A 26,885-nucleotide genomic window follows, 5' to 3' on the forward strand; every position below is an offset into this window, starting at 1 on the left:
TACCCTCTCTTGGCCTCGGTGTGCCCAGAAAACCCAGACCCACGCCATGCTCGCTGCACGTGGGCTTGGGGGCGCTAAGCTCGCGCCCCTTTCCTCCCCAAGTGGAATATACTGACGGCAGGGTGAGGGTGGCGTGGGGGGAGGGGGGAGGGGGATGAAGAAACGCCACGACATCCCCAGTAAAATCAGCCTTGACCCCAGGAGGCGTCAGAGCACGTGTCAGGGCCGAGTCCGCGGCCAGCGATTCCACCGCCATCCCAAAGCGCTTTGGGCTGGAGAGGGAGGCGCGAACCCAGAGAGGGCGGCGAGGATGCGGGGCGCAGGATGGGGGTGCGGGAGGGGCAGCCCGGGGCCTCCGGGGAAAGGAAGGGTGGCGTCATTTGCGCTGGGGAGCCAAATCGAGTCTTTCTCCCACCCCGCTCCCCTCCCCCCCCCCCGAGCTATTTCCTAGAAAGCGGTATCTGTGTGGCCACGCTCCACTCAGACACCTCGGGCGGCTTGTCAGCCCATTTAGGGGCGAGGAAGCGGGTTTTTTGCTGCGTGGCCGCCGGCGATGGAGGGACCGCTGGGAGCCTGCCCCCTGGCCTGCGACAGCCCTGGGCGCCCAAAGGCGCGGGTGGCCCCCCAAGATCACAAAGGTGTCAGCTCAAGGAAGGGTCACATTCTATCACGTCCAAGAAGCAGCCCCCTCCAAACACCCACCCCTTCCCCTTCTTCCTCTCGACACAAACCTCTTCTGGGGGCGGGCGGGGGGGGGTGTCCTTCTGGTCCCTTTAATCTGGTTTGTGAAATAGCGCGGAAGTTATCAAGAACATAAACTCCTGGACATTCTTTACCTCCGGATATGCGAGGTCGCTCTATCCTACCCCCCCCCCACTACTTTATTTTTACTTAAGGGGTGTCTTTCTAAAGTGTCTGAGCTCACCCCATCGACAAGTAATCTACCCTCACTCCTGGACCTTGCATACGTGGGCGGGAATATTTAGGCTCAATTCTGCAGCCAAAGTTGGTTGGGTCGCATTTTGGCTCGGTCCACCTACAGAATGTACAAGGCCATGGAGTTAAGCAGGGCCTGGTGGGGTGGGGTGGGTTCCCCTCTCCGGGGCCCCTGGCTTGCGGGGCTGGATGGAGGGAGCGGGCTTCGGAGAGCTAGGGAGAGGGGTGGGGGAGAGGGGGACCGCGTTTGAAGTTAGGTCGGGCCAGCTGCCGCGGCGAAAGGAGGGAGGGAGGGAGGAGGAGGAGGAGGAGGAGGAGGAGGGCCGCGCGGGCCTGGAAGGGGAGGAGGAAGCCGGAGGGGAGCGAGGCTGAGGGAGGAGACCTAACTGGCCGGCCAGCTTGCGTCACCGCCTCAGAGCAGTGAAGAGCGAGCTGGGGAGAGCCAGGGGAGTTTGAAGGGAGGACCGGCGCGAGTAAGGCAGCCCTCGAGGTGCTGCTCGCCCACCGCCCGTCCCTTCCCCTCTCCTCTCCCGCTTCGCCTTCGGCCCTCACCTTTGCCCCCGAAATTAAACTTTTCCAGTCCGGAGCAAGCAGGGTGGCCATGGAGCTGCTGTGCTGCGAGGTGGACCCGGTGCGCAGGGCCGTGCCGGACTGCAACCTGCTGGACGACCGCGTCCTGCAGAACTTGCTCACCATAGAGGAGCGCTACCTCCCCAGGTGCTCCTACTTCAAGTGCGTGCAGAAGGACATCCAGCCGTACATGCGCAGGATGGTGGCCACCTGGATGCTGGAGGTGGGTGTTAGGACGACGCTCACTAGGAGCCACGGCCCCCCCACGCAGGGACCCCGAACCGGGAGAGGGCCACCCCTGCGCGAGGCCCCCCGCGCGCCCCTCGGCGGGACACGAGGCTGCCATTCTGCCCCCGGCTGGATGGGCTGGGGGAGGGGAGGGGTGGAAACCTGGGAGCCGCGCGGCCGTCCCGGGGCGGGGGTGGGGGCAGCATCCCGCGCGCGTGTGCCTGCATGTGGCTTCCTCGCCATCCCACCCCCAATCCGACCTGTCTTTTGCTGCGGAGCCGCAGGAAGGAAATGGGAACGTAAAAAGCGGGGCCCTCAGTAGAAAAAAAAAAGGCAGCTTCCCCCCCCCCCAAAAAAAAATGCCGGAGCAAACTCGTCCTAGCCCCGGGTCCCCGCACGCGGTCGCGACTCCGCGTTGGCACTGCAGGGGGAGGGGGAGGGGGAGGGAGACGGGGAATTCTGGAGCCCCGGAAGTCGCCTTGAAGAAACGTGTGTTTTAGGGGAACCCAAAAGAACCACTTTTTTGCCCTGGCCCCGGGTCTTCGCCGAGCCGGCGAGCTGTGTGCCCACGTATACACGGCTCGGGACCTGCAGGGCTTTCGCCATGTTGCTTTGCAAACTCCCTCTGGAAAGGCTGGGAGGCGTCGCTCGCTCCCCCCCGCGCCCCGTTATCCGCGCCCCCCCACTTCTCATCCTGCTTCTCCCCCAGCCCCCAACTAACGGAGGTTACTTACAGTTTGGCTTTCCAGCTCCTTCAGTGCGGAGACTTGGGTGGGGTAGGAAAAGGGGAGATGTGTGGATGGGGGGATAGGGGCGCCCCTGGGTGGGGGTCAGAGCCCCGGGGGCCCCTTTCCGGCTCCCAGTTGGCGGCTCCCCCCCCCCACTCTCACCGGGCTCCGGGTCTCTGCCCTCGCGGGCCGCAGCCGGACACTCCGCCGCGGCTTCACCCCTTGCAGGTTTCCCCCAAGATCCAAAGTCAAGGGTCGAGATCCAGACCTCCCCTGGTACCCGAAACCTCCGTTTCGGGAAGCCTGGGTCCTCTTTGGGGTTTTCACGCCGAAAGGACTCCTCTAGGACATTTCCTCGATTTTTAATTATTTTTTGAAATCGTCCCCCCCTGCTCCGACTCCAGCTGCCGCGGCTGCGGCGCCGTTCCTCCTCCTCCCTCCCCCGCTCTTCCCCACCGCTCCCCACCCACCCCGAAAAGCGGCCCCTGGGCGGCAGGGACACCCCCGCGCAATTTTTCTAATTGTCGGGAATGATAGAGCAAGGTCTGAGGGTCCGGATGAGCCCAAGAAGTCGACTCCCGGAGCCTGCAGAATATTTTTATTGATTTTTTGAAAAGATGACGAAATCCAAAAAAGAGAGCGAGTTTCTAGTGTGCGAGGAGCGAGCGGCGCGGAGCTGCGGGGCTGCTTCGGGGCGGCTGCTTCGCGGGTTTGCCATCGAAAAATCGCCCCTTTCCCGCACCTTAGGAATACCCGAGCACTGAGGGGACTATTCGGATTTACCCCAGTTTTCTTTATTTTTTAGCACAGTTTCTATTCCCCTCCCCCTCCCTCCGGAAAACTAAATTTTTTTTCAATCGATTATGCTTTTCCCTCCCTTTTCTTTTTTCTTTTTCTGATACTATTTTCACTTTCCTTCCCCCCCCCCTCCCCAACCCTTCCTGTTCTTATTTAGGTCTGTGAGGAGCAGAACTGTGAAGAGGAAGTTTTCCCGCTGGCCATGAATTACCTGGATCGCTTCTTGGCCGGGGTCCCCACCCCCAAGACCCATCTGCAGCTCTTGGGTGCGGTCTGCATGTTCCTGGCCTCGAAGCTCAAAGAGACCGTTCCGCTGACCGCGGAAAAGTTGTGTATTTATACTGACAACTCCATCAAACCCCAGGAGCTGCTGGTAATGACGGTCCCCTACCCCCACCCCTTCCTCCCTGTTCTAGCCAGGCCTAAAAATGTGCCTCCTACCCTCCGGTGACCAGGCCACTGGAGTCTTCACACTGATGAGAGTTCTCTCTTTTAATAGGAGATAATTCTCTGTGGTCCTACTATGTGCTCCGGAGTGAGCAAAGCACTTAGGCTACACAGTGATCCATGAATAAGATCTTTGTGTTAGTGAAATTCATTTGGGGTGTGTGTGTGTGTGTGTGTGTGTGTGTGTGTGTGTGTGTGTAGGAAACATGGACGGTATTAGCAGTGATCATATTTTAATTTCCAAATTTTCAAACACTAAACTCCAAAGACATAGTCCTGACTTCTCACATGCTGGGAATGTGTTCACATGATAGGAGTCATGGCTCCTAAGGACCGGGAGCCAAAGGTAATGTGTTACATGTCAATAAAGTCTCAAGATACCAGCACGTAGTAGATGATCACTAAATATCAGCACGCTGAGTGTTTTAGCAAAGTCAAAATTTGCCCTTTTATCTGAGAATTCTGAGGCTTAGGTTCCCAGCTCTGGTGGGACTGTGACCTCTCTACAGCCCCAGGGGGGCTCTGTTTTTCTGCAACAGAGCCTTTTCTCCATCCTAACTGCTTTTCCCCCTGGAGTTGCCTGTGTAAGATTGCCACGGGACAGCAGTACAGGCTCGGTGGGCCGTTCCCAGGCCCGCGGTGCGTGTTTGCACACCTTTTTCTGCTACTTAAGACAGTCCTCCTCCCTTGCCCCAGCACCCTCCCCCTTACTGGTAGGGCCTGGGCCCCCAGCACCACCCCCACCCAGCCAAGACTGCCTGCTTCAACTGAGCCCATTGTGAAGAGCTCTCCTTTTTGGGGCTGTGCTGCCATCTAGTGGCAGACATGCGCAGGGTTGGGGAGGAATCGCCGAGAATGCAGAGGGCTATGAATGACTTCACTTTTGAACTGCTGCCAGATGTAGCTGCTTCTGGTTTGGTCCAAGAGGCCCAGAAAGGTGCTTTCTTCTGGGGGATCTGCTTCCTTTAATAATGGTGCAAGAAGAGTGGTTTGTACTTATATTTCCCTGTGAGAGGGAAGGGCCAGGATTTCAAGTCATCTTTAAAGACGCCAGTCAGCGAGGGTTTTGACCCCAATTCTCTGCCAGAAATTCAGAGGCAGATTTTTAAAGCTTGCAAAGAAAAAGAAAAGCAATTAGTTTCAGAGAGCCAGTTTGTTTTTCTCGGGAGACAGTAGGAAAAAGAAGCTCGGTTTGGTATATATTGTTTCAACGTGATGGGTAGTTTGGAGGTTTTCTTCAGGACACCCTAATTTTCCTTGGGTCAGCCAAGCTAATTTGTATCACTCCGGAAGAGCCTTCTTATTTACAATGAGAAAGCTGAGGCTCAGAGAAGGAAAGATAAATTCCCCTTGGGCCACACAGCCTGTTTGTGTGGTGATTTAGCATCTATCCTTGGGCTTTGCAAATGCAAAGAACCCAATTCTGGGTTCTTGGGGTGAATAGGAAAGAGAGGACCCCCCCCCCCTGCAAGGCGGTCTCTGCTTCTCATTCTTCTAAAGAGGAACGAAAGACATATTTTCTCCCCGGATGGCATGTATTTTAAAAGTTTTATTTCTGGCCTATGCCCCTTTGAACACAATCCCATACTTATCCCAGACAGGAGATAAACAAGGTTTTTCACTAGTGGAGCTGGTGAGTGAGAGGCCCAGAAGAGACAGGGTCGCCTTGTTCGGTCCTTGGCTGAGGAGAACCCACAGCAAACACCTCTCCTGTGTCCCAGATCAACTCCCTCTGCAAAAAATGGGGTGGCAGATAACCATTCCAGCCCTTTAGTCACGATGACAAAGGCCCGAGACACTTGGGTGAAAGGATCCCGTGTCACGCCCCCAAGATTTCCACATGTGTCAGAGGGGAAAGTTTGAACGGCAAAGAGAAAAATGGCACTTCTTGGCACCAACTGAAATCCAGCTAATTGGTTGCCAAGGAGTTGGGGCCAAGAAAGCTTATTTTGCGCTTTATCTACAGACATCAGTTTCTCCATGAGGATTAAAAAAGACGATTAATCCAGCAGTAGAGACGTACCGTAAACGATTACCAAAGGACCACAGTGACCTTGGCCATATCTTACTGTAGGTCCAACATTCTGGGTGGGCAGGCAGCAGAATTTGTTGGAAGTCAGGGCTGAGCAGGGTAGAGGGAGCGAGGGAGGAAAAGAAATACCAGGAAGTTGATTCTTGGCAGTAGCTTCCAGGACTCATTATTTTCGGCAGGAGTTTGACGGGGAAGAGCTGTCAACGGCTTCAAAGCTTTAGGAGCAGCCGACACATGGGCCCGCCTTACTTTCTAGCTGCGGTGACCTAATGGGTATCATTAAAACTGATGTGGCCAGGCATGGCGGTGCACTCTTGTAATCCCAGTACCAGGGAGGCCAAGACAGGAAGCTCACAGGTTTGAGGCCAGCCTCAGCAACTTGGTGAGACCATGTTTCACAATAAAAGGGGCTGGGGCTATATAGCTCAGAGATAACAATTTCCCTGGGTTCAATCCCCAATACTAAGGGGAAAAAAAAAAAGAGACAGAAACTGATCTGATTCTAGCCCTGCCCGTACCCCCACCACACACACACAAAATCAGCCTATGGATTTTATACTCTGCGTCCCCTTTTTACCTTTTACACCAGGAGTGGGAGCTGGTGGTGTTGGGCAAATTGAAGTGGAACCTGGCGGCGGTCACCCCTCACGACTTCATTGAGCACATCCTCCGCAAGCTGCCGCAGCAGAGGGAGAAAGCGTCTCTGATTCGCAAGCATGCTCAGACCTTCATTGCGCTGTGTGCCACCGGTAAGGGCGGGCCCCAAGGTTTGGGCCAGGGAGGGAGGGCTGCAGGGGGAGGCACAAGGGGCACCAACTTTCTGGCCCGTTTGAGTATTTAGGGGAGGAGGAAGTCTCGAGCAACTTAGAATTACAATTTCACTGCTGGGATTTTTTGTTTGTTTGTTTGTTCTCTAACTTTATCAGAGCTTGATATATTCTCGTCCCTGCTAAACTCATAAATGGTTTATGAGGACAGGTGTGGTCGGGGAGGAAAATTAGTGCCTGTTAAAAATCCGCTTTACGATCCCTAAAGTTCTCTTTGAAGATTATATATACTGCTCGCTGGCTGTGTCTAAATCTTTAATCTTTTGAGGAAGAAGATGGCTTGGAGATAAGCCCAAGAGGAAATTTAGGGGGGTTGGGGGGGGGGAAGTCAGGTTAAAGGAGCAACGGCAGGATAAATGTGCTGCCTGCACTGCTAATGAGCAGTAAGAGAGACGAAAGGAATTTTTTCTTTTTAACTGTAGGGCGTTTATTGTATGCCCCTCTGCTGGACGGGGGGAGTGAACCTGGTTGGCTTTCAAGCGAGGGTTCTCTTTCTGAGGTCTGGGTTCCGAGGCTCCCCCTGCCTTGATTTTTGGCTGCAGGCTTTCAACGTAGAAATTTGTTTTTTCATGTTAAAAATTGACCATCTAGCAGGGGTTCCACGGAAGGATATATCGTTTTCCATTCGCCCATTTGCCGTGCATTTTCTTTTCTTTTTTTTTTTTTTTTTGGTGGTACTGGGGTTCCTGGAAGCCCTTCTACCTCCGGGCTACACTCCCAGACCTATTTTTACATTTTTATTTGGAAACAGGGTCTCCTAAGCCAGCGCGCGCGGCTGGCTTCGAACCTGCGCGATCCTCCTGTCTCTGCCTCCCAAGCGCGGGGATTACAAGCGTGCGCCACCACGCCCGGCTTGCCGTGCATTTTCTAATAAACTAAAGGCAGTGGTGTAGTGTTCTCTCTTGAGGGGAGGCTTAGCCAGGCTGTGCTGTTTTGTTCTTGCTAGTAGCCAAGGGAGGAGACCCTGGAACCCTGCAAAGGTGAGATGTCAGGAGTTCATATTTTCGTAATCAGAAACATAATATAATGAAATAACCATTTTGGGGGGTGGGCTGAGGTCCAATTGGCCAGGGGTGGTTGAATTGTATAGGTGGCACTTGGGGGGTCTATTTTAATATATTGTTACATATTAGCCTTGAGTTTGTGTCCATGAATATGTAACCGTAGTAGAGTATTTCCTCCCCCAGGCTTTGTTACTTATCACTGAAAGAAAGACCTTGCACAGACAACTTAACCTCTCTGAACTTTTAACTTCACCTGCAAAACATGCCCATTGATACATCAGCTAGCCGCTTTTGCAGAAGGGTTAGGAAAATTAAAATCAGAAAGGAAACCGATGCTGCACGCTCTGTAAACCAGGAGGTGTGGAGGAGAGCGGTGCTGTGGTACTTATTGACCCTCTCCGATTTTAAGGGTTCCAGCGAAGGTGGGTATGTCGGCTTGACTTCGGGCTGCCTGCCTCTGGTTCTAGCAAGACCTGTGGGCTCTGTATTTGCTGGCTTGAGTCTAGGACTCCAAGCCTCCACCGTTTGAGTCTGGGGTACGGTTTCCCCCTTGCTGGTGCCTGCGATCTCTCACCCCTTCCAGACCCTGGCCAGGCCGCGTGGCAGGCACATGCACCCTGTGCCCCTGCTCTCTGGCCCGGGCCCCAGAGGTCAGTCCCTTGCTGACCTGTCATTTTGAATCCGGGGCTCTGCTGTCCCTGTCTTTTCTTATCACAGTTTGTGACAGGGGAGGGGCCAGTCAGGCCTTTTTCTCAGGCCCCAGAACAGTTCACCCACGACCCTAAACTCCCTCACTGCCCGACTTAATCACCAGAGTTCTGCTCCGACCTTGTTTCTTGACTGACAGAGAGCCCTCGGGATCTGCTCGGCCTTTCCTCCTTGCTGAGGCCAGGGGTGCTAGGTGGAATTACCCAGGCCCGGGCAGATCCTCAAATTCTGTATAGGCCATAGGCCCATCCTCTGGAATTGGGGATCCCATCCCCCACACTTGGCCCTCTTGCCCAGATCCTTGGAGTGGCTGCCAACTCTGGGGCCAGAATAGGGAGCCTGGGATTCAGGGACTAAGGACAGAGGTCTGAAAAGAGGCAGAGGCCATTGGGAACACTGCCTTTTGGGGGCCCTCGAGCTAGCTCCCATCGGACAGTGGGGAGAGGCAAGAGAAAGTGTACCCCCTACCAAACCAGACCCAGGTGCCAAGTCCTAAGCCACAGCCGGGACTGGTCAGAACGGAGCGCGGTGCTCAGAAGCTCCCTGGGTCTAGCAAGGATGGATGGGCCAGTCTCACAAAGCATTTCAGAGCCCTGATCTGTACTCCTGTTTGGGTGGGTTGGTCTGTTAACACCATGGGCTGCTTTTCTTGGGAGGAAACCCTCCCAGGGCCTGAGCTTGATGGAAAGGTAAACACCCAGGGCTGTGCCAGAGTGCATGCAGCAGGGAGACGGGGGAGGCCCCCTTCTTCACCCCGCCTTGGAAGCCCGTGCAGCAGGGTTCTGGGGGCCGTGGCAGGCCGTGGGGGGAGGGCCGGCCGTGGGGCTGGTTTATGGGAAGAGCCGGTTGTGAAAGAACTGGCGGGGATTCTGACGGGGGCTCTGGAGAGTGCGTGTATGTCAAAGGGAAGAGGGTGCGGAGTGCACAGAGGGGCTTGGCAAGGCCAGCGGGTCCTTGGTCTTCTGTTGGGCTCTGGAGTAAGAAGTGGCAGGGAAGAGAGGTGTCGCATGTCCTTCCCTTCTCCAAATGGCTTCTGGGGGAGAGATGGCCCTGAGTGGCCCCGCGTCCCTCTCCTGGCAGTGGTGGAGTGAGGGGTCTTCCTAACTGCAGCTCCTGGCCAGCGCTTACTCTCTTAAAGCTTTGGGTCCTGGGCAAACAGAACTGAGCCTCGGTTTCCTTGGGGTGGGGGATCCCTGCTGCAAGAGCCCCCAGTCAGCAACAGGACAGAAGACCATTGGAGATGCCTGGGCTCACGCTTCAGTTTGGAAGAGTCTCTACGGATACCATGCTTCCCAGATGGCCTCAGTTAGTCTAGAAGAGTTACGGGCATTGAGTTTGAACTTGGAGGAGGGGAGGAAGAGGTCCCTCCCTCCCCAGGGTCTCGGTGTCTGTCTGTCTGTCTGTCTGTCTGTCTGTCTGTCTGTCTCTCGTTCTCTTTTCTGTGGTAGGGTATTGAATCCAGGGACATTCTACTTCTGAGTTACACCCTCAGCCCTATTTTATTTTATTTTAACTTTAAAACAGGGTCTCACTGTTTCAAAGGGCCTCACTTAAGTTGCTGGTGCTGCCTGCGAACCTGCGATCCTTCTGTCTCAGCCTCCCAAGTGCATCCCTTTCTTTTTGCACTAGGAGCCCGTGTTAAGTTGAGGTGCCTCAGTGGGAGAAACACGCGAGCGCGCGCGCACACACACACACACACACACACACACACACACACACGCTGCCCTTGGAGTCCTTTGCACCCCGAGATCCCAGTCCTTGTACCCCAAGATCCCAGTCTCAGCGACAGTATTACTTCCTGTGCCTTGTGGGTCTTCCTGGCCTTACCAGGAAGTTCAATCAGTTTCCATCCCCAAGCTGCAGCCAGGCCCTGGTGGCCTAGAAAAGTTAGGGGACTTGACCTTTGATCCAGAATGGAAGCTCTGCCTCTATGGCTGCTGGGAAGGGAAGAATTGAAACCCACCTTTTCATGCTGAGCCTCTGAACAGCGGGCAGGGGATGGGGCTGAAGAAGGGACACTCTCGGCCCATTTCACCAACACCCCGTGGGTCATGCATATGACGCTGGCTATCACACTTCCCATCTGGCTCTGAAATGAATGAATGTCTTTCCCCAGCCAACCCCCACCTGCCCCTCCTCTTCCCACCTCAGCCTTTAGGGTTAAACTGCCATTAGCAGTTAGACATCGTTGGTATTACTCGTTGGCCAATGAGCACCCTGGATTCTGGCCCTTTAAGCTTCCACCTGACTGCAAGTTGGAGTGGGGGAAGGAAGGCTCTGGAGGAAAAGATAGACCTGGCTTCCTGGGTCTCCGCAGCCTTAGAACAAACATCTCGCCCCCTAGTGGTGAACAAGACCTGAGCCGTCACTCGGCCTGGCTTCCAAGGCTTCCGGAGCCACAGCCAGAATTATAATAGACTGGGCAAGGATCACGGAATCATGGCTTGAAACCTATTTAGCTCAGAATTTTTGCTCCAGTGAGATCTTATCAAGAAGTGGAGATATGCCAGGCGTGGTGGTGCACCTACCGTAATCCCAGTACTTGGGAGGCTGAGACAGGAGGATCGCAGGTTTGCAAGCCAGCCTCAGCTACTTAGCGAGGCCCTCTGCAACTCAGTGAGACCCTGTTTCAAAATAACGAATAAAAAACAGGGTTAGGGGATTGAACCCAGAGACATTCTATATCTGAACTACATCCCCAAAAGTTCCCCTCTGATTCCAAGGCTCACAGCAAGTGACATTTGTATGAGCTCTTTAACCACACAATATTCCATTTGCTTGTAAAAGGAGATGTTGGAAACTGGGGGATCTAGGTTCCTTTTCATTAATTCCCTCCTTCACCAGTAGCCGAATGACATGATCCCCCGCTGTGACTTTGGCCTCCGCCCCCTCACTGGGAGGGAGGAGCTACTGTCTGATGCTCTGGACACAAGGCCTTTGGCTTGGGGCTAGCCGCACTAGAAGCAGCACAGAATGCGCTGAGGATGTAGTTGCCAGCTTCCGCCTTTCACCCTCCATGGGCCCTTTCCATTCCCCTGGGCGGGGGGCGGGGGTCTCACTCGATGAGGTCATTTCTGGGACACAGACACAACTGGATAGTGAAAGATGTTCCAGGAAGCACAGAGCTCTTATTCTTTTCTGGCCCTCAACGTGCCCGGCCTGGTGTCTGCATCTGCCCCCAGCCTGGGGGTGCTAGGTGCCTCGCTCTCTGCGCCTTTAGATGCTGGGTAGAGCGTGCAGCGGCCGGAGCAGCCCCTCACCGTCGCACAGGAAGTCCCAGTGGCAAGAGCAGGGCAGGTGTGCCTGGGCGTTATTTCCACACATCAGGCACCACGCTTTCACAGGAGTTATTTCAGTGAATCCTTAAAGCAGTCCTGTGAAGGTGGGTATACTTGTCATCCTTATTTGCAGGGGAGAAAGGTTTTAGAAGTTAACCCATAATAGTACACACCCAGCCATTTCTCTCTTTTTTAACATTTTGGGTATTAGGTTTTATTTTTATATGCTTTTATTGGTGCATTATAGTTTCATATAATGCCACACATGGTGGCTCACGCTTGTAATCCCAGCATTTGGGAGGCTGAGACAGGAGGATCGCGGTGCGTGGCCAGCCTCAGCTACTTAGTGAGGCCCTTTGCAACTCAGTGAGACCCTGTTTCTTTCTTTCTTTTGTGTGTGTGTGTGTGATATTGGGGGTGGAACCCAGGGGATTTTCTACCCCCGGGTTGTATACTCCCAGACCTATTTTTATACTTTATTTGGAAACAGGGTCTCACTAAGTTGCTGAGAGCCTCAAGAAGTAGCTGAGGCTGGCTTCAAACCTGTGAGATCCTCCTGTCTCAGCCTCCCAAGCGTTGGGATTACAAATGTGCACCACCACACCTACCACACCTGGCTCAAGACCTTGTTTCAAAATAAAGAATAAAAAAATAGGGCTGGGGGTGTAGCTCAGAGGTAGAATGCCCCTGGGTTCCATCCCCAGTACTGTAAAATATATATACATATTCTGACATCATACTGAAAATCATGTTGACAGTGACAGCCAAAGTTGATACCCCCCTTGAGATCCCCCCCTGTCTCCCCCAATTCCCCACACAGAGTACAGAGTATTTTCACTGATGTACACACTGTGATGGTAGTAATTCCTTCATCCAGCCTCACTTTTCCCCTCCCCTTCCCTTAGACCAACCTCCCTGGCTCCACTGAGATTTCTTCACTATCTGGAGTCCTTCTGGCATCCCCATTACTCCCTAGCTTGCACGTGTTAGAGAAAGCATATGAGCCTTCACTTTCTGTGACTGGTTAATCTCACTAAACTTAATGTTCTCCAGGTCCTTGGATTTTCTTGCAAATGACATGATTATGTTTTTTTGTTTTTGTTTTTGTTTTGCTGAGTAAAATTCCATTGTGTGGATAGCCCATAATTTTGTAACTTATCCATCTCTTGATGGACACCTATACGCCTAGCCATTTTAATGCAGCACGCTGAAGCCAGGTGGGGTGATGCATGCCTCTAATCCCGGTACTTGGGAAGCTAAGCGGATCACAGGTTCAAGACTGCTCTCAGCAGCTTAGTAAGACCTTAAGCAACTTAGTGAGACTTTGTTTTAAAATGAAAAGTAAAATAGGGCTGAGGGGTCTGGCTCAAAGACTGCTCCTGGGTTCAGTCAATATATATATATAAACATACACACGTAATCATACACATAGACACATAGAGCTAGCTAATGTATTGGGTGTTCTAGCCTTTCTATTTTCTCTGGAGCACAGTGTTTTACATCTTGGGGAGGAGTCACCCATGCTTCTTGGAACAGGAAGGAACATTTGTTAGAGAATTGGTCCTGTCTTGTCCCCAGGAGGACTTCCTTCAACATTTTCCCTTTTTATTTCTTTACTTTTTTTTTTTGGTACTGAGGATTGAACCCAGAAGCATTGCACCTCCAGCCTGATTTGGAAACAGGATCTCACTAAGTTGCTGAGAGCCTCACTAAATTGCCGAACCTGGCTTTGAAAACTGCGATCCTCCTGTCTCGGCCTCCCAAGTACTGGGGTTACAAGCGTGCAGCACCATGCCTGGCTTTGCCTTCAACATTTCCTTGGAAAACAAGAGAGGCAGGGTCCCTCTGTGTCGGTCTTGCACCTGTTAGACTCCAGGACAAGCCACATTGCCCCAGTAGCCAGCTTCACATGCTACACCCGGGTTCATTTTGCCCGCAGGGAGAAAGCCAAGATAGGCATGTGCTTCCCGCCTGGGGGCTGCGGCAGAGGGAGAGGAGGGCCAGGGACACTTCTCTGTCCCTCCCCTGCCAGATGATCTTACCCAGGGCCTTTGTGGGCCCAGGGCCATGGGCTGGCTGCCTCTTTGCGATGAATGTCACAGAGGGGAGCTAACGAGGTCATTGGGCAGAGAAACACTCCGGTGAGCCACGTGGGAGAGACCTACAGCAGAGTGGGGGGCCGGGCTGGCTCTGTCACGCAGTCCTTGGGGACAGAGAAGGCACAGGCGGACTTGGCCACACCGCAGTAGAGGCCCTGGAGGTGGAAATGAATAGCAAAGGAAAGAAAGCCAAGGAGAGAGACAGACAGACGGCCAGGCTGGCTTGGTGTCCTGGGAGTCCGCCGAGATGGGAGGGGAAGGATGTGCCTAGTAACTGAACAGGAAGATGGGGACTTACTGGGTGGGATGGATCTTGTAGGTTCAACCTACTAATTCTGCTGTCATCTGAAGTGTGACTGTCTTTCCCTCCATCCTTGCCGCTACGTGAACCTTTTACGTCTACATAGAGTAAATCCACAGGAGTTGGGCTGCGGGTAGACAGCAGCCCGGAGATCTGCTCCACTCCGGGCGCCCTGTAGGATGAGTGGTGAAACTGTGTACCCCCTTTGACATGTCAGCGCAAGGCAGGGGAAGGGGCAGCTGAAACTCAGAAGTCCCGGGTCTCTTATCACTCAGCATTAGAGCAATGCCTAATGGCTGCACTTGCAAGTTTGACAAGCAGATGAAACAGGACAGATTTGCGAGGTCTCCAGCACGCTTAATCGGTAGTCATGAGCCACTGCACCAGACCATGGGGGACCGAGCAGTCCCTAGGTCATGGCCACCCGGCCCCTTTGGGGAGAGGTCAGAGGGCATCTCAGGCTGACCCCTGGACGCATAGGAGCCTCTTCTGTCTTGGCCTTGCAGAAATGGAAGTAGAGGGGGTTGCTTAGGATTCGGTGCTTGCTGGAAATCCTCTGTCCTGCTCTTCCGAGGACCCTGCCTGGAGTCAGGAGTTGAGGATTGAACGAAGTTCACCTCCACTCACCTCATCTCTGCCTCCATGCTGCTCTGACTCGTTCTTTTCTTTTTTTTAATAAAGTATATTTTTGAAAGCCAGGCATGGTGGCACACACTTGTAATCCCAGTACTTGGGAGGCTGAGACAGGAGGATCGCACAGGTTCGAAGCCAGCCTCAGCTACTTAGTGAGGGTCTTAGCAACTTAGTGAGACCCCGTTTATCCAATAAAACATAAAATAGGTCTGGAAGTGTAGCCTGGAGGTAGAAGGCCCCTGGGTTCTATCCCCAGTACCATACACACACAAAAAAAAATTTTTTTGAATAAATAAATAAAATATGTTTTCGATTCAAGTGTGGTGGCACACACTTGTAATCCCCGTACTTGGGAGGATGAAACAGGAAGATCGCAGGTTAGAGGACAGCCTCAGCAAGTAGTGAGACTCAGCAACCTAACGAGACCTCGTTTCAAAATAAAAAGAAAGCCAGATGTGGTGGGCACGCTTGTAATCCCAGCATTCGGGAGGCTGAGACCAGAGGATCACAGTTCGCAGACAGCCTCAGCTACTTAGTGAGGCCCTCTGCAACTTAGTGAGATCCTGTTTCAAAATAAAGAATAAAATATAGGGCAGGGGGTGTAGCTCGGAGGTCAAATGCCCCTGGGTTCCATCCCCAGACCCGCCAAAAAAAAAAAAAAAAAAAAAAGAATAGGGCAGGGGGAGTAGCTCAGAGGTCAAATGCTCCTAGTTTCCATCCCCAGACCTGCAAAAAATAATAAATAAATAAGTCAATAAATAAATAAATAATTTTTTTTGGTGGTACTGGGGGTGGAACCCAGAAGTTTTCTACCTCCGGGCTATACTCCCAGACCCATTTATATTTTATTTTGGAAACAGGGTCTCACTACGTTGCTGAGAGCCTCACTAAGTAGCTGAGGCTGGCTTCGAACCCGCGCGATCCTCCTGTCTCAGCCTCCCAAGCGCGGGGATTACAAGCATGCGCCACCATGCCCAGCTAAATAAATAAAATTTTAAAAATAAAATAAAATAGGACTGAGGGTATAACTTGGAGATAGAATACCCTGGGTTCAACCCCCAGTGCCACAATGAGTTAAATAAATAAATGAGTAAGTAAGTAAATTTTTTGTGTTGAATCACATTAGTCCTTGATGCCTGTCCAGAAGTAGGGCAAAATCCCATCAGGACTACCATTCTTCATAAGATTCTGCCTGATTCGTGCGCCTACTCGTACTCTGTCTGACGTCTGGAGCCCTGGACTTACCCATCTAGAGCATGTGGACATCTTATCTACACAATCCCAGACCTCTTCCAATCTGTCCCACCCTTGTCCCCAGAGGAGATGGGTCTAAGTTGCCGAGGGTTTTGCTGCCCCAGCAGGGCCAGGAACAGCCCGTGACTGCGCTAACCCTTGGCTCCGTGGCGGTGATTGTAGGGCGCCGGGCTGGGGCCACCGAGCCCGCTGGGATTCTCTGCACACTCAACACTGGGTCTCTTTCTTCCCTGGCCTAAAACCTGGGCTAGCCACAGGCGATAAAAGGCTGCTCATGGAGGGAGGAGAAGGTGACTCCTGGCCGCCTTACTTGTGATTTTGGCAGGCTGGCTAGCTCCTGAGTCCACAGTCTTCCCGTGCCCTGACCTCCTGCCTCTGGTCTCTTGCAGACTTCAAGTTCGCCATGTACCCGCCCTCCATGATCGCCACTGGAAGCGTGGGAGCGGCCATCTGTGGTCTCCAGCAGGATGAGGAAGTGAGCGCTCTCACTTGTGACGCCCTGACCGAGCTGTTGGCCAAGATCACCAACACCGACGTGGTAGGTGGAGGCCACCTTCTTGCTTAAGACCTTCTCTCCTCTCTGCCTCAGCTAGTTGGATTACAACGGATGATAGAAGTCTGTGGTTTAAATTGGGTGGGAGAAGAAAGTCTGTTTTTCTTTATTTTCTTTTCTTTATGCGATACTAGGGATTAAAACCAGGAACCAGGGGCATTCTACCTCTGAGTTACACCCCCAGCCCTTTTTATTTTTTTATATTTGTGAATCGAGGTCTCATTAAGTTGCTGAAGGTCTTGCTAAGTTGCTAAGGCTGTCCTCAAACTTATGATTGTCTTCCTCCTCCTGTCCCAGCCTCCCAGGAACACAGGTGTGCTTTATTTTATTTATTTTATTTATTTATTTATTTATTTATTTTATTTATTTATTTTTGTTTTTTGGGGGTTTTTTTGGTGGTACTGGGGGTAGAACCCAGAGGCTTTCTACCTCCGGGCTATACTCCTAGACCTTTTTTTATATTTTATTTGGAAACAGGGTCTCCCTAAGTTGCTGAGAGCCTCACTAAGTAGCTGAGGCTGGCTTCGAACCCGTGCGATCCTCCTGTCTCAGCCTCCCAAGCGCGGGGATTACAAGCATGCACCATCACACCAGGCTTTATTTATGTATTTATTTTTGAGTGGTACTGGGGATGGAGCCCAGGGGCATTCTATACCCCCAGCACTTTTTTTTTATTATTGATTTTGAAACAATGTCTCACTAAGTTGCAGAAGGCCTCAATAAGTAGCTAAGGCTGTCTGCAAACTTCAGATTTTCCTGTCTCCGCCTCCCAAATGCTGGAATTACAAGGATGCACCACCATGCCTGGCTCGAGCTATTACTTACTTTTGTACTGGGGATCGAATTTGAGCTGTGTCCCCTAACCCGTTTTATACCATTTTTATTTTGAAATAGGGTCTCACTAAGTTGCTGAGGCTGGCCTCAAACCTATAATCCTCCTGTCTCAGCCTCCCAAACGGGTATGTACCACCATACCCGACAAGGAGAGGGGGGTCTGTTTTCAAAGATGAGCTTTTAAGGTTGTACAGAATTCGGCAAGTAAGGATCCTCCTGCTTTGGAAACCTGACTGCCATAAAATGCAGATAAAGACCTCAGCAAGCTGATACGTGGGGAGGGTTGTTTAATTTTCTCCTATGGCCCGGGGGGTTCTCAGTGGGCCGGAACTACTGCTTCGTTTCCGTTGATGCACACAGTCAGACCACCTTGCTCTGCGGTAGGGAGCGGAGCTGGCGAGGCGCAGGGAGAGAGGGACGGCTGGAGCAGATGGGCAGCTGCTTGGGGAGCAGAGACTCGGTCGGGTTTCCTGTGAGCATGGCGTCTACCCTGCCAAATTCTCCTGGCCTCTCAGCTCTCCCTTCTTTCTTGATCACTGTAGTAAGGGACGTAAAAGCACTCTTAAAAGATGGAGTGAGTGCTCTATGCACTCAACCAGCTATTATTAGCTGTCGACTTTTTCCATTTGTTGTGAACAGCCTAGACGTCGTTGCTTCCAGTTGCCAATGTCAGGTGTTACTTAGAAGAAAGGTTTTGAGTTAGACCGGGGTGCGTTCAAGTCCTGATTTCCCAGGCTAGCAAGCTGCAGGCCTAGAGGGCCCGGGCCAGGATGTTTTTGAGAGGACCTAGAAGCAGCGCCTTCATTTTCCACAGGCGGTGAGGAGGGCCAAAGGAAGCAGCCTGGGCGGAGGGGTGGGCAGTGGCAGACAGACCTGAGACTTAAACTTCTCTGGCTCCAGCCTGGAATATCATACTTCAGCCTTGCGCTGCCACAGCTAAGTCTGCAAAAGGCCATTGGTTGAAAGGCAGCTGCAGGCAGGGGTAGCTCCGAGGCCCTCAGGCATCACCATGGAGAGGCTCAGGAATGCAGGGGAACTTCAAGATGACGCCCTCTGGATGTTCCGGGGGAATTCAGAATGCCCATGTGGGAATTTATTGAGTTACAGGATCATGTGAGGCACGAGCCTGTGGCTGACCACAGGAAGAAGGCTAAACTGAAGAATAAACCTCACAGAATTTTAACCAGCTTTTCTTGCCCGCCCACCTGTATTTTTGCCTCGGTATGTGTTACCAACTCCAAAAAATGGTATTGTGGAAGGCCCTGACAAAACACATCCAGTCCTTCTCTGACCTTGCTTTCAGAGATACGTTTAAAATGCTGGCCTCAGCCGCGCGCGGTGGCTCATCGTGGCAATCCCAGTACTTGGGAGGCTGAGACAGGAGGATCTTAGGTTCGCGGCCAGCCTCAGCTACTTAGTGAGGCCCACTGCAATTTAGTGAGACCTTGTTTCAAAATAAAGAGTAAAAATTAGGACTGGGAGTATAGAACAAAGGTAAAATGCCCTGGGGTCAATCCCCAGTACCATCAAAATTAAAAAAAAAAAAAATTAAATTCTGGTTTCAAGCTGAGAGGAGTTATAAATCACTGTAATCCCAGCTACTCAGAAGGCTGAGACAGGAAGATACAAAGTTTGAAGTCAGCCTCTGCAATATAGTGAGACTCTGTCTTAAAATTTAAAAATGAAGCCGGGCGTGGTGGCGCACGCTTGTAATCCCCGCGCTTGGGAGGTGGAGACAGGAGGATCGCACGGGTTCGAAGCCAGCCTCAGCTACTTAGTGAGGCTCTCAGCAACTTAGTGAGACTCTGTTTCCAAATAAAATTTAAAAAAAGGTCTGGGAGTATAGCCCGGAGGTAGAAAGCCTCTGGGTTCCACCCCCAGTGCCACCAAAAATAAAAAATAAAAAAATTTAGAAATGTAGAAACCAGGCATGGTGGCACACTCCTGTAATCCCAGTACTTGGGAGGCTGAGACAGGAGAATTGTAGGTTCAGGGACAGCCTCAGTGATTCAGCAAGGCTGTCAGCAAACTAAAGAGACACTGTTTCAAAACAAAACAAAATTTTTAAAAAGGGCTGGGTTTATAGTTCAGAGATAGAATGCTTCTGGGTTCAATCCCTAGTACCACAGAAATAAATAGATAAATAAAATAAAAAATTGTTGGGATGTAGCTCAGTGGTTGAGAATCTCTGGGTTCAATCCCCAGTATTGGGGAGAAAAAAATTCTGGTTCCAAAACATGCTTTTTCTTTTTTCTTTTTTTTTTTTTTTTTTTTTTTTTTTGTACTAGGGGTAGAACCCAGAGGCTTTCTACCTCTGAGCTATACTCCCAGACCTTGTTTTATATTTTATTTGGAAACAAGGCCTCACTAAATTGCCGAGAGCCTCACTAAATAGCTGAGGCTGGTTTCGAACCCGTGCGATCCTCCTGTCTCAGCCTCCCAAGCGTGGGGATTACAAGCGTTGCACCACCATGCCCGGCATCAAAACATGCTTTTTCAACAAGGGCTCCAAAGTACAGATTGCAAAGACCCCTGTAGTGCTACATGAAGAACACTTTTCTAATTCTCCAGTCCTAGGCAATACTTAATGTTTATAGACATGACCTGTTTCCTTCCTTTTCTGAGTATCTTCTTTTATTAAGGCTGCCTTACAAATTAGACTCCCAGCCACTTGAAGATGATCCCTTCCTCCATCCACCCCAAGAGACAGAAATATCCGTGACAGGCCACCTCTTTGAGACATGTGTGGACCAGTTCTGATTGGCTGGTCGCCTGGCCTCCAGGCTCCTCCCACTTGTCCCTCTGTCCCGTTATTGGATTCCCATGGACAGAAGTCACTCCTGGAGGTGCTTGGATTGTGCCTAGCTTTTTATGACTCAAAACCAGTCTCTCGTCAGATTTATAGCCAGTCCCCCATTCATACCAGCTGTCAGACTCAGTTTAAGGCTTACAGTTTAGTGCAGAGTAAAGTTGGTGGCCGACAGTGTCCTCGGAGTGGAGACACAAGACATGGTGTGTCCTGGCAGCGGAGTACTATTTAGTATTCAAAAAGAAATGGCATTCTGATAGCATGCTCCAGCATGGCTGAGCCTTGAAAGTACTAAGCGACTGAAGTTAGCCAGACACAGAACTGTGTGTGGTCATCAAAAGCACGGAGGCCGAACGTGGAGTTGAGGTTACCAGAGCCGGGGGCCGGGAGGAGGATGCAGTTAGTATTAAGTGGGTACAGAGTTTCATTTTGAGATGATGGAAGCGTTCTGGAGGTGGAGAACGTGGCTGTACTGATGTCATACCATCAAAAAAATGGCTGAAATGGAAAATTATATGTCATATATGTTTTACTACAATACTGCACGCAGGCATACAACATCCTCAGGACATGCTATGAAATGCCCTTAAAGTTTGTGTTGAGCTTTCTTTTGGAGAAATCAAATAAGCACATACCCTAGGGTGCAGAAAAAACTCCGGGAAGAGTGGACCTCTGACCCCGGAGCCCCTAAGGTTCAGTGCCCCGTGCACCTCGTATTTACCCCTCCGTGTGTTTGAGATGGCCAGACAAGTTTCCCTGGCGCGCCGGCCAGAGGCAGATAGCTTGTAAAGGAGGGACCCACGCGGCTCTGAGAAAGTGGGTCTTTGTTGTACCATCTGGTTGCCAAAATAAACCGGAACGCTCCATTCCACAGAGAAGGCTGATGAGCAGCCCAGCAGTTTTACAGGGAAGAGAAATCTCAGAGGGTGGTATATTTTAAGGACTTGTTCCTTCCAGTCATAAGGGTTGATAAAAACAGACACCAGCCAGAGGGGCTGGCTTTGGGGGGGGGGGGACATCTACCGGGGCTTCCGTTGCCAAGGGTAAGGTTGAGAGGAGGCAGCGGCCATCCTGGGTCCCCGTGGGATCGGGTTCCTCTTCCGTCTCCTCCGTGCTGTGCCCGGGTCCCTGCCAGTGTTTACCTCATTGCTCCCTTGTCTATAGGACCGCTTGAATAAGACCCAGCTTGTCCTTGGCTTTGTGTCCAGAGCTCTGGGCAGAGTTCATGGGAGAGCGATGCTGGAGAGGAGGAGGAAGGAAGGAACAAACCAAGGACAAAGGACAGGCAGAAAGTTTCAAACGTGCCTCTCCTTCATGCGTGATCTTTTAGAAATCCCCCATATATGAAATCATGTTAACGTTAATCATCTGGCAGGTCCTCTGAATGTTACCTATCTCAGGGCAAGGTGCTGAGCTTTCACACTTAACACTTGTTCCTTGACGAAAGAGTGGAATCCGGACTCACAGGTTACAGAGATATGCTGAAGTTCCTGGGAGATGTTTAACAGGACACGTATAGACTCTGGTCACCTGGACATCCTAGTTATCCTTTTCCATCTAGGACCTAGCATGCAGTAACATTTTCTCACAACTCTTTTTTTTTTTTTTTTTTTTTTCAGTACTGGGGCTGGGACCCAAGGGCATTCTACCTCCGAGCTACACCAACAGCCCTATTTTTTTATTCTTTATTTTGAAACAGGGTCTCACTGAGTTGACAGAGGGCCTCACTAAGTAGTGGCTGAGGGTGTCTACAAACCGCAGTCCTCCTGTCTCAGCTTCCCAAATGCTGGGATTACAAGGGTGTGCCACCACGCCTGACTGTATCACGACTCTGTCATGTTCTGAACGTGTTGCCTGGAGAAGATTGCCAGCTATCACTTCCCCTCCTGGCATTTTACAAGCCTGGCTGTCCGTGATCAATTAAACCAGCTGTGCACTGGATGAAGCCTCCCTGAATGCCCTCTGTGGGGTTCCTGCATCGAGCCCTGCCCCCCTTAGCTGCAAGCACAGCACACCTTGTTCTCAAAGCACCTCTGCACCGGTGGTACCTTGGTGGCCTTAATGGGGGTGCGGTAGTCAGGAGCCCTGTTCTGGAAGGAATTGCTAGAAGGCCAGCGGGGGCGGGGAGGTGAGCTGCAACCGGGGCTCCGCCCCCCCTCCCGCGGGCCTCATTTGGTATGCAAGGAAATAAGCCAAACAGCCTGTGAAGAAAGGAAGAATGAGATAGTTTCCTAAGTTGTCTCTGCCTGAGTTGGCCACGGGTCTGGGGCTCATTCAGCCCTTTGTTCTCTGATGAGGGCAGTGCGTGTGTGGTGGCTATGGATAGAGAGAGCGGTTATACTGAGGGCGCAGGGTAGGAGTTCCGTCAGCCATTCATGGAGGCAGAGGAGGGTGCAGGGCACGGAGCCCCGGCCAGCGAGCAGAGGAAGTAGTCGCAGACCAGGGGATGGAGCAGGGGCTCCGGGGAGGTGAGGGGTGGGGGCTGCCTTCGCAGGAGCTGGAGGGCTGCCCGAGACAGACCTCCAGCGCTGCGGAGTGCCACCTGTCCGGGCTGACAGACGAGCATTATGGCTTTCCTTTTAATCAGCTTAATTTGGGGTGTCTTGACACAAAGCCTGGTGATTTGGAGGCGGCCGCAGAGCTGGGATCTAGAGCCCCTGTGCTTCACATGCACGTAGCTAGCTAGCTTTCTTCCTTCTTCCTCTCTCTTTTTTCTTTCTTTCTCTCTCTTTCTTCTCTTTCATGGTACTGAGGATTGGACCCAGGGGCCCTCTACCACTGAGCTGCACGCTCCTCCCCCCCAGTCTTTTTCATTTTGAGGCAGAGTCTCACTAAGTTGCCCAGGCTGGCCTTGAACCTCTGATCTTCCTGCCTCCACCTCCCAAGTATCTGGAATTACAGGTGTGGGTCACCACGCCCTGCCTATAAGTCCTTTTGTTGGAGATACTATAGTTCCTCTTCTCCCTCTTTATGACCTGGACTAGATCTCCTTTATTGAATGTTCTCTGGTATATAGATAGATAGATAGACAGACAGACAGACAGACAGATCTGGACTAGATCTCCTTTATTGAATGTTCTCTGGTATATAGATAGATAGATAGACAGACAGACAGACAGATCTGGACTAGATCTCCTTTATTGAATGTTCTCTGGCATATAGATAGATAGATAGATAGATAGATAGATAGATAGATAGATAGAGATAGATAGAGATATATCCTTACTGAGAGTGGAAAAAGCAGAGGTGTATAGAGAGAAGGCTTTGCCCCGGGCAGGTGTTATATCTGTGTGCTGTCAAGAGTCCTAAAGACAGCAGGGGCAACTGCTTTATTTGTTCTTTTTCTCTTCCAAGTAAGAGGGTCAAGAGGTGGCCAGAGTCGGTAATGATATGGATTAAAATTGGACTGAAGAGAGGAGGGAGAGAGGAGGATGCATTATGTATGAAGTCTGTGGAATCTGTCCCTGCGGAGTTCAGAATAGCCTACGCATGCGCTCTTGATTGGAACTTAAGGAAATGTGACTCCTCACACAGGGTTTCTCTCAAATCCCATGGCTCTGAGAGAGAGTCCTGTAGCAGCGTCCCCCCTGTAGGATTTACTCAGGAAAGTTCCTTTAAGGTCTCAGTCTACTGGAAGGACGGCTGAATACCAAGGAAATCTAGAGATACTGGTGACCCCCAAAGAAGACTGCGTGGTCTTGAAGTCAACTTCCATAGCTAGCTGAGGCCTGGTGGCTACCTTTGGAGTCTCGGGTGCTGAGCGGTGGGTGGGATTAACGTAGAGACCTAAGTTGGCCACGTTATTGGGGTAGAAGATGTACCAATCCCGGAGACCTGGCCACAGGGCTGAAAATAGAGGTTGTGAGGGAGGAAAGTCAGACAGAATTGGCCAGGAGACACTAAGCCAGGTTTCTTGTCGGAGAATAGGCCTTTGTTCAAACCACCTCTGAGAAAGTATTTACCAAGTGGCGACACCATGCAAAATCCGCTTGGAGAAAAGCTCATTGATGATGCTCAATGGACATTTCTTTTGTAATTTAATGGTTCAGAGGTCTCTTCTGTCTCTTTCTTACACACACAGACACACACACACACACTCCCTGAATCAGCTGGAAATCCTGCCATCTTCTTTAGGTAAGCAAATAAAAAGGATCAGAGTAGAGCTCAGAGGTAGAATGCCCATGAATACAATCCAGGAAGGAAGGAGGGAAGGAAATTCTTTTGAGATTTCAGGTCTGAGTCGCTGATATACATAACAATTGGTGATCATCTGTTGAACTGCCACTTCCCATCTCGTACCTGTGATCTTAGTTGCTCTTTGGGCATTTTGTCAACGCTGCTTTTACGGGTAGAGACTGGGATCAGAGAAGTTAAATAACTTTCGTTGTCGCCCGCAAGTGTAAGGGTAGTCAGCAAACACCACCTCCCTTTTTCTGCCGTCTTCCCTCGTCTTAATTTTTTATTTGTAAGCCGCAGCGTGCAACGTGAAATTGATGAGAGATAGGAAAGCCAAACTGGAGGGGTAATGGAAACTCTGTTCCGTAGTACTTTACTCTCCCACTTTATTTTAGGTCTTTGGGAAAATAAAGATAATGCTTTTGGGGCTTGGCAAAACAGCAGCCTCTAGGTGGTGAGAATTGAACAGTAAAACAAACAGAAGGGCAGTGTATATTAAACTGTGGGAAGACCCGGGGAGGGTGAAGTCAGATATTTTCCATGCGCCCGTGCTGCTCCGCAGAGTGCAGAGACAGCCCCGTGGGGGGTGAGCAGTGCCTGCAAATCGGGCCCCAGCTAGTGCGTCTCAGTCCCTTCCTAGCTGTGACAGCCATGGCTTTCCGTCGCATTCCAAGTCGCTCAGCTATGAGACACTTCTGCCTGGGGTGAATACGCTCTGAATTTTCCCTACCAAATATAGACTAATAAAAGCAACACTGCGGGTTCTTGCTTCTTCCCCAAATTGGACAAGCTCCAGTGTCCAGAATTTTGTAAACATTCTGTATTGTAGTTTTGTAAGCATTAAAGGACTGGTAAATAAGCAGAAAGTCTGGGAATTTTTGTGGCGGTGATGGTGGTCGTTTTTAAGCGCTTTTACAGTTTATTTGAAGGCCAGGACAGGTTGGTCCTCTGTGGGCCTCCTTCACTCATCCTTAGGTGTTGGGCAGCTACTGCTGCTGTGCCGAGGATGGACTTCTCTTTTCTCAAACACCTTCCAGTTTCCCTAGGCAGAAGGCATCCAGTCTCCCCAGCTGGCCCCCTTCTAGGGATGGCCCCTCATCTTAGACCAGTGCGTCTTAGAATAGGAACCACTTGGGCTCCTGCTGAAACGCAGACTCCGATTAGACGGTTCCAGGCTGGGTAAGAGAATGCATCTCCACTCAGCCTCTGGGTGAAGCTGAGAACTGCCCGTCTCAGATGGACTCTTGAGTTTCCCTGGCACTTCAGGAGCATCTGCCTGTCACTTGGTGTTTCCTTCCACTGGAAGATGAGCCTGGCGTTGATGCCAGTTGAATTAGGTCTGTGCGTGTGCCTTGTCCATCCTGCTAACTGTTCCGCTCTGGATCTCTCTCCTCCTATAGGATTGCCTCAAAGCCTGCCAGGAGCAGATCGAGGCGGTGCTTCTCAACAGCCTGCAGCAGTTCCGTCAGGAACAGCGCAATGGGTCCAAAGCGGAGGAGGAACTGGACCAAGCCACCACCCCTACAGACGTGCGGGACATCGACCTGTGAGGGTGCCGTCGGGCCCAAGGAGAGGCGCGCCCACCATCTGCCCTCTCCTTCTCGCTGGTTGGGTTTTGTTCTTTATGTTCTAGGATGAAACTTTAAAAAAAAAAAAAAAGTCTGCCCCCATTTTAAGATCTTTTAGAAGTGAGAGGAAAAGGTCCTATTAAAATGGGATAATTGAAAGCATTTGGTGCCTACTCAAAGTACAACATAAGGGAATCCCTTGTATATGCGAACAGCTAATGTTTGATTTATGTAAAAGCAATAGTAAAACGCTTACAGGAAAACCTACAGAGTAGCTAGAGAATATGTACGCCTGCAATATGGGAACAAATTAGAGGAGAGACTTGTTTTTCATGTTTGGAAACTAGCTCATTGCCCCTTTTAGTATATTTGCAAGGAACTGAGTATGCCATTGGTGGCAAGAATTAGATTGCAAACCGATGAACTCAAGGAGGAATTAGGAACAGGGAGGGACACGGTGGGGAGAGAATACAACACAATCCGTCCAAGCGATCGAACCATTTTGCGCGTAGAAGCGCCTTGGCGCCTAACAGGGTGTTACTAAGGAGCGTCATCGGATCATCATGGCGCCTATTCTTGCTGTCTACAGTAGCTGCTACCTAAAAGACATGTTGTGCTCTGCTCAGACACAGGTGACGGGCTCCTGGGTTTTGTATTTGGTGACTTCCTGCTTCTTCCAAACATGGTTCATCTGCAGACACCACCATTTCGCTAACGAACGGGGGGGGGGGGGGGGGGAATTTAGCTACAGGCCTACGTTACGGAAACTCATCTGAACCCTGGAGGCAGATGAGTTGGAGGCCAAGGGATTGGGATCCGGGGAGGAATCTTCTCTTGCGTTCATTCAAGAGGATGAGGTGACCTTGGCATCCCTGATTAGGAAGAAAACGAATCTTTGGTGCTGATTGGCGTGTGCCTGGTCCACAGTTTAGCATTGTTATAAACCATTCCATTCGAAAAGCACTTTGAAAAATTGTTCCCGAGGGATCGGTGGGATGGTTTACGCACGTCATATCGAATACTCCACTCCTTTCTTCTTCTCTTTTGCCCCCAGTCTGGTGACCGTCTGTTTCTGGACCCTTGATATTCTCTCTGGTACATA

General features: G+C 51.2%; 1 protein-coding gene across 1 annotated transcript; it reads left to right on the forward strand.

Annotated features, from left to right (window-relative positions):
• Positions 1–1,537: 1,537 nt before the first annotated feature.
• On the forward strand, positions 1,538–25,765 carry CCND2 (cyclin D2; the record flags this gene model as incomplete). Its single annotated transcript, XM_080705749.1, has 5 exons — positions 1,538–1,729; positions 3,418–3,633; positions 6,329–6,488; positions 16,233–16,381; positions 25,616–25,765. 5 exons carry the CDS (start codon positions 1,538–1,540, stop codon positions 25,763–25,765), a joined length of 867 nt encoding a protein of 288 aa, XP_080561875.1.
• Positions 25,766–26,885: the final 1,120 nt, after the last annotated feature.

The sequence above is a fragment of the Muscardinus avellanarius genome, assembly GCF_963383645.1.
Source record: "Muscardinus avellanarius genome assembly, chromosome: 11".
Classification (NCBI taxonomy): domain Eukaryota; kingdom Metazoa; phylum Chordata; class Mammalia; order Rodentia; family Gliridae; genus Muscardinus; species Muscardinus avellanarius.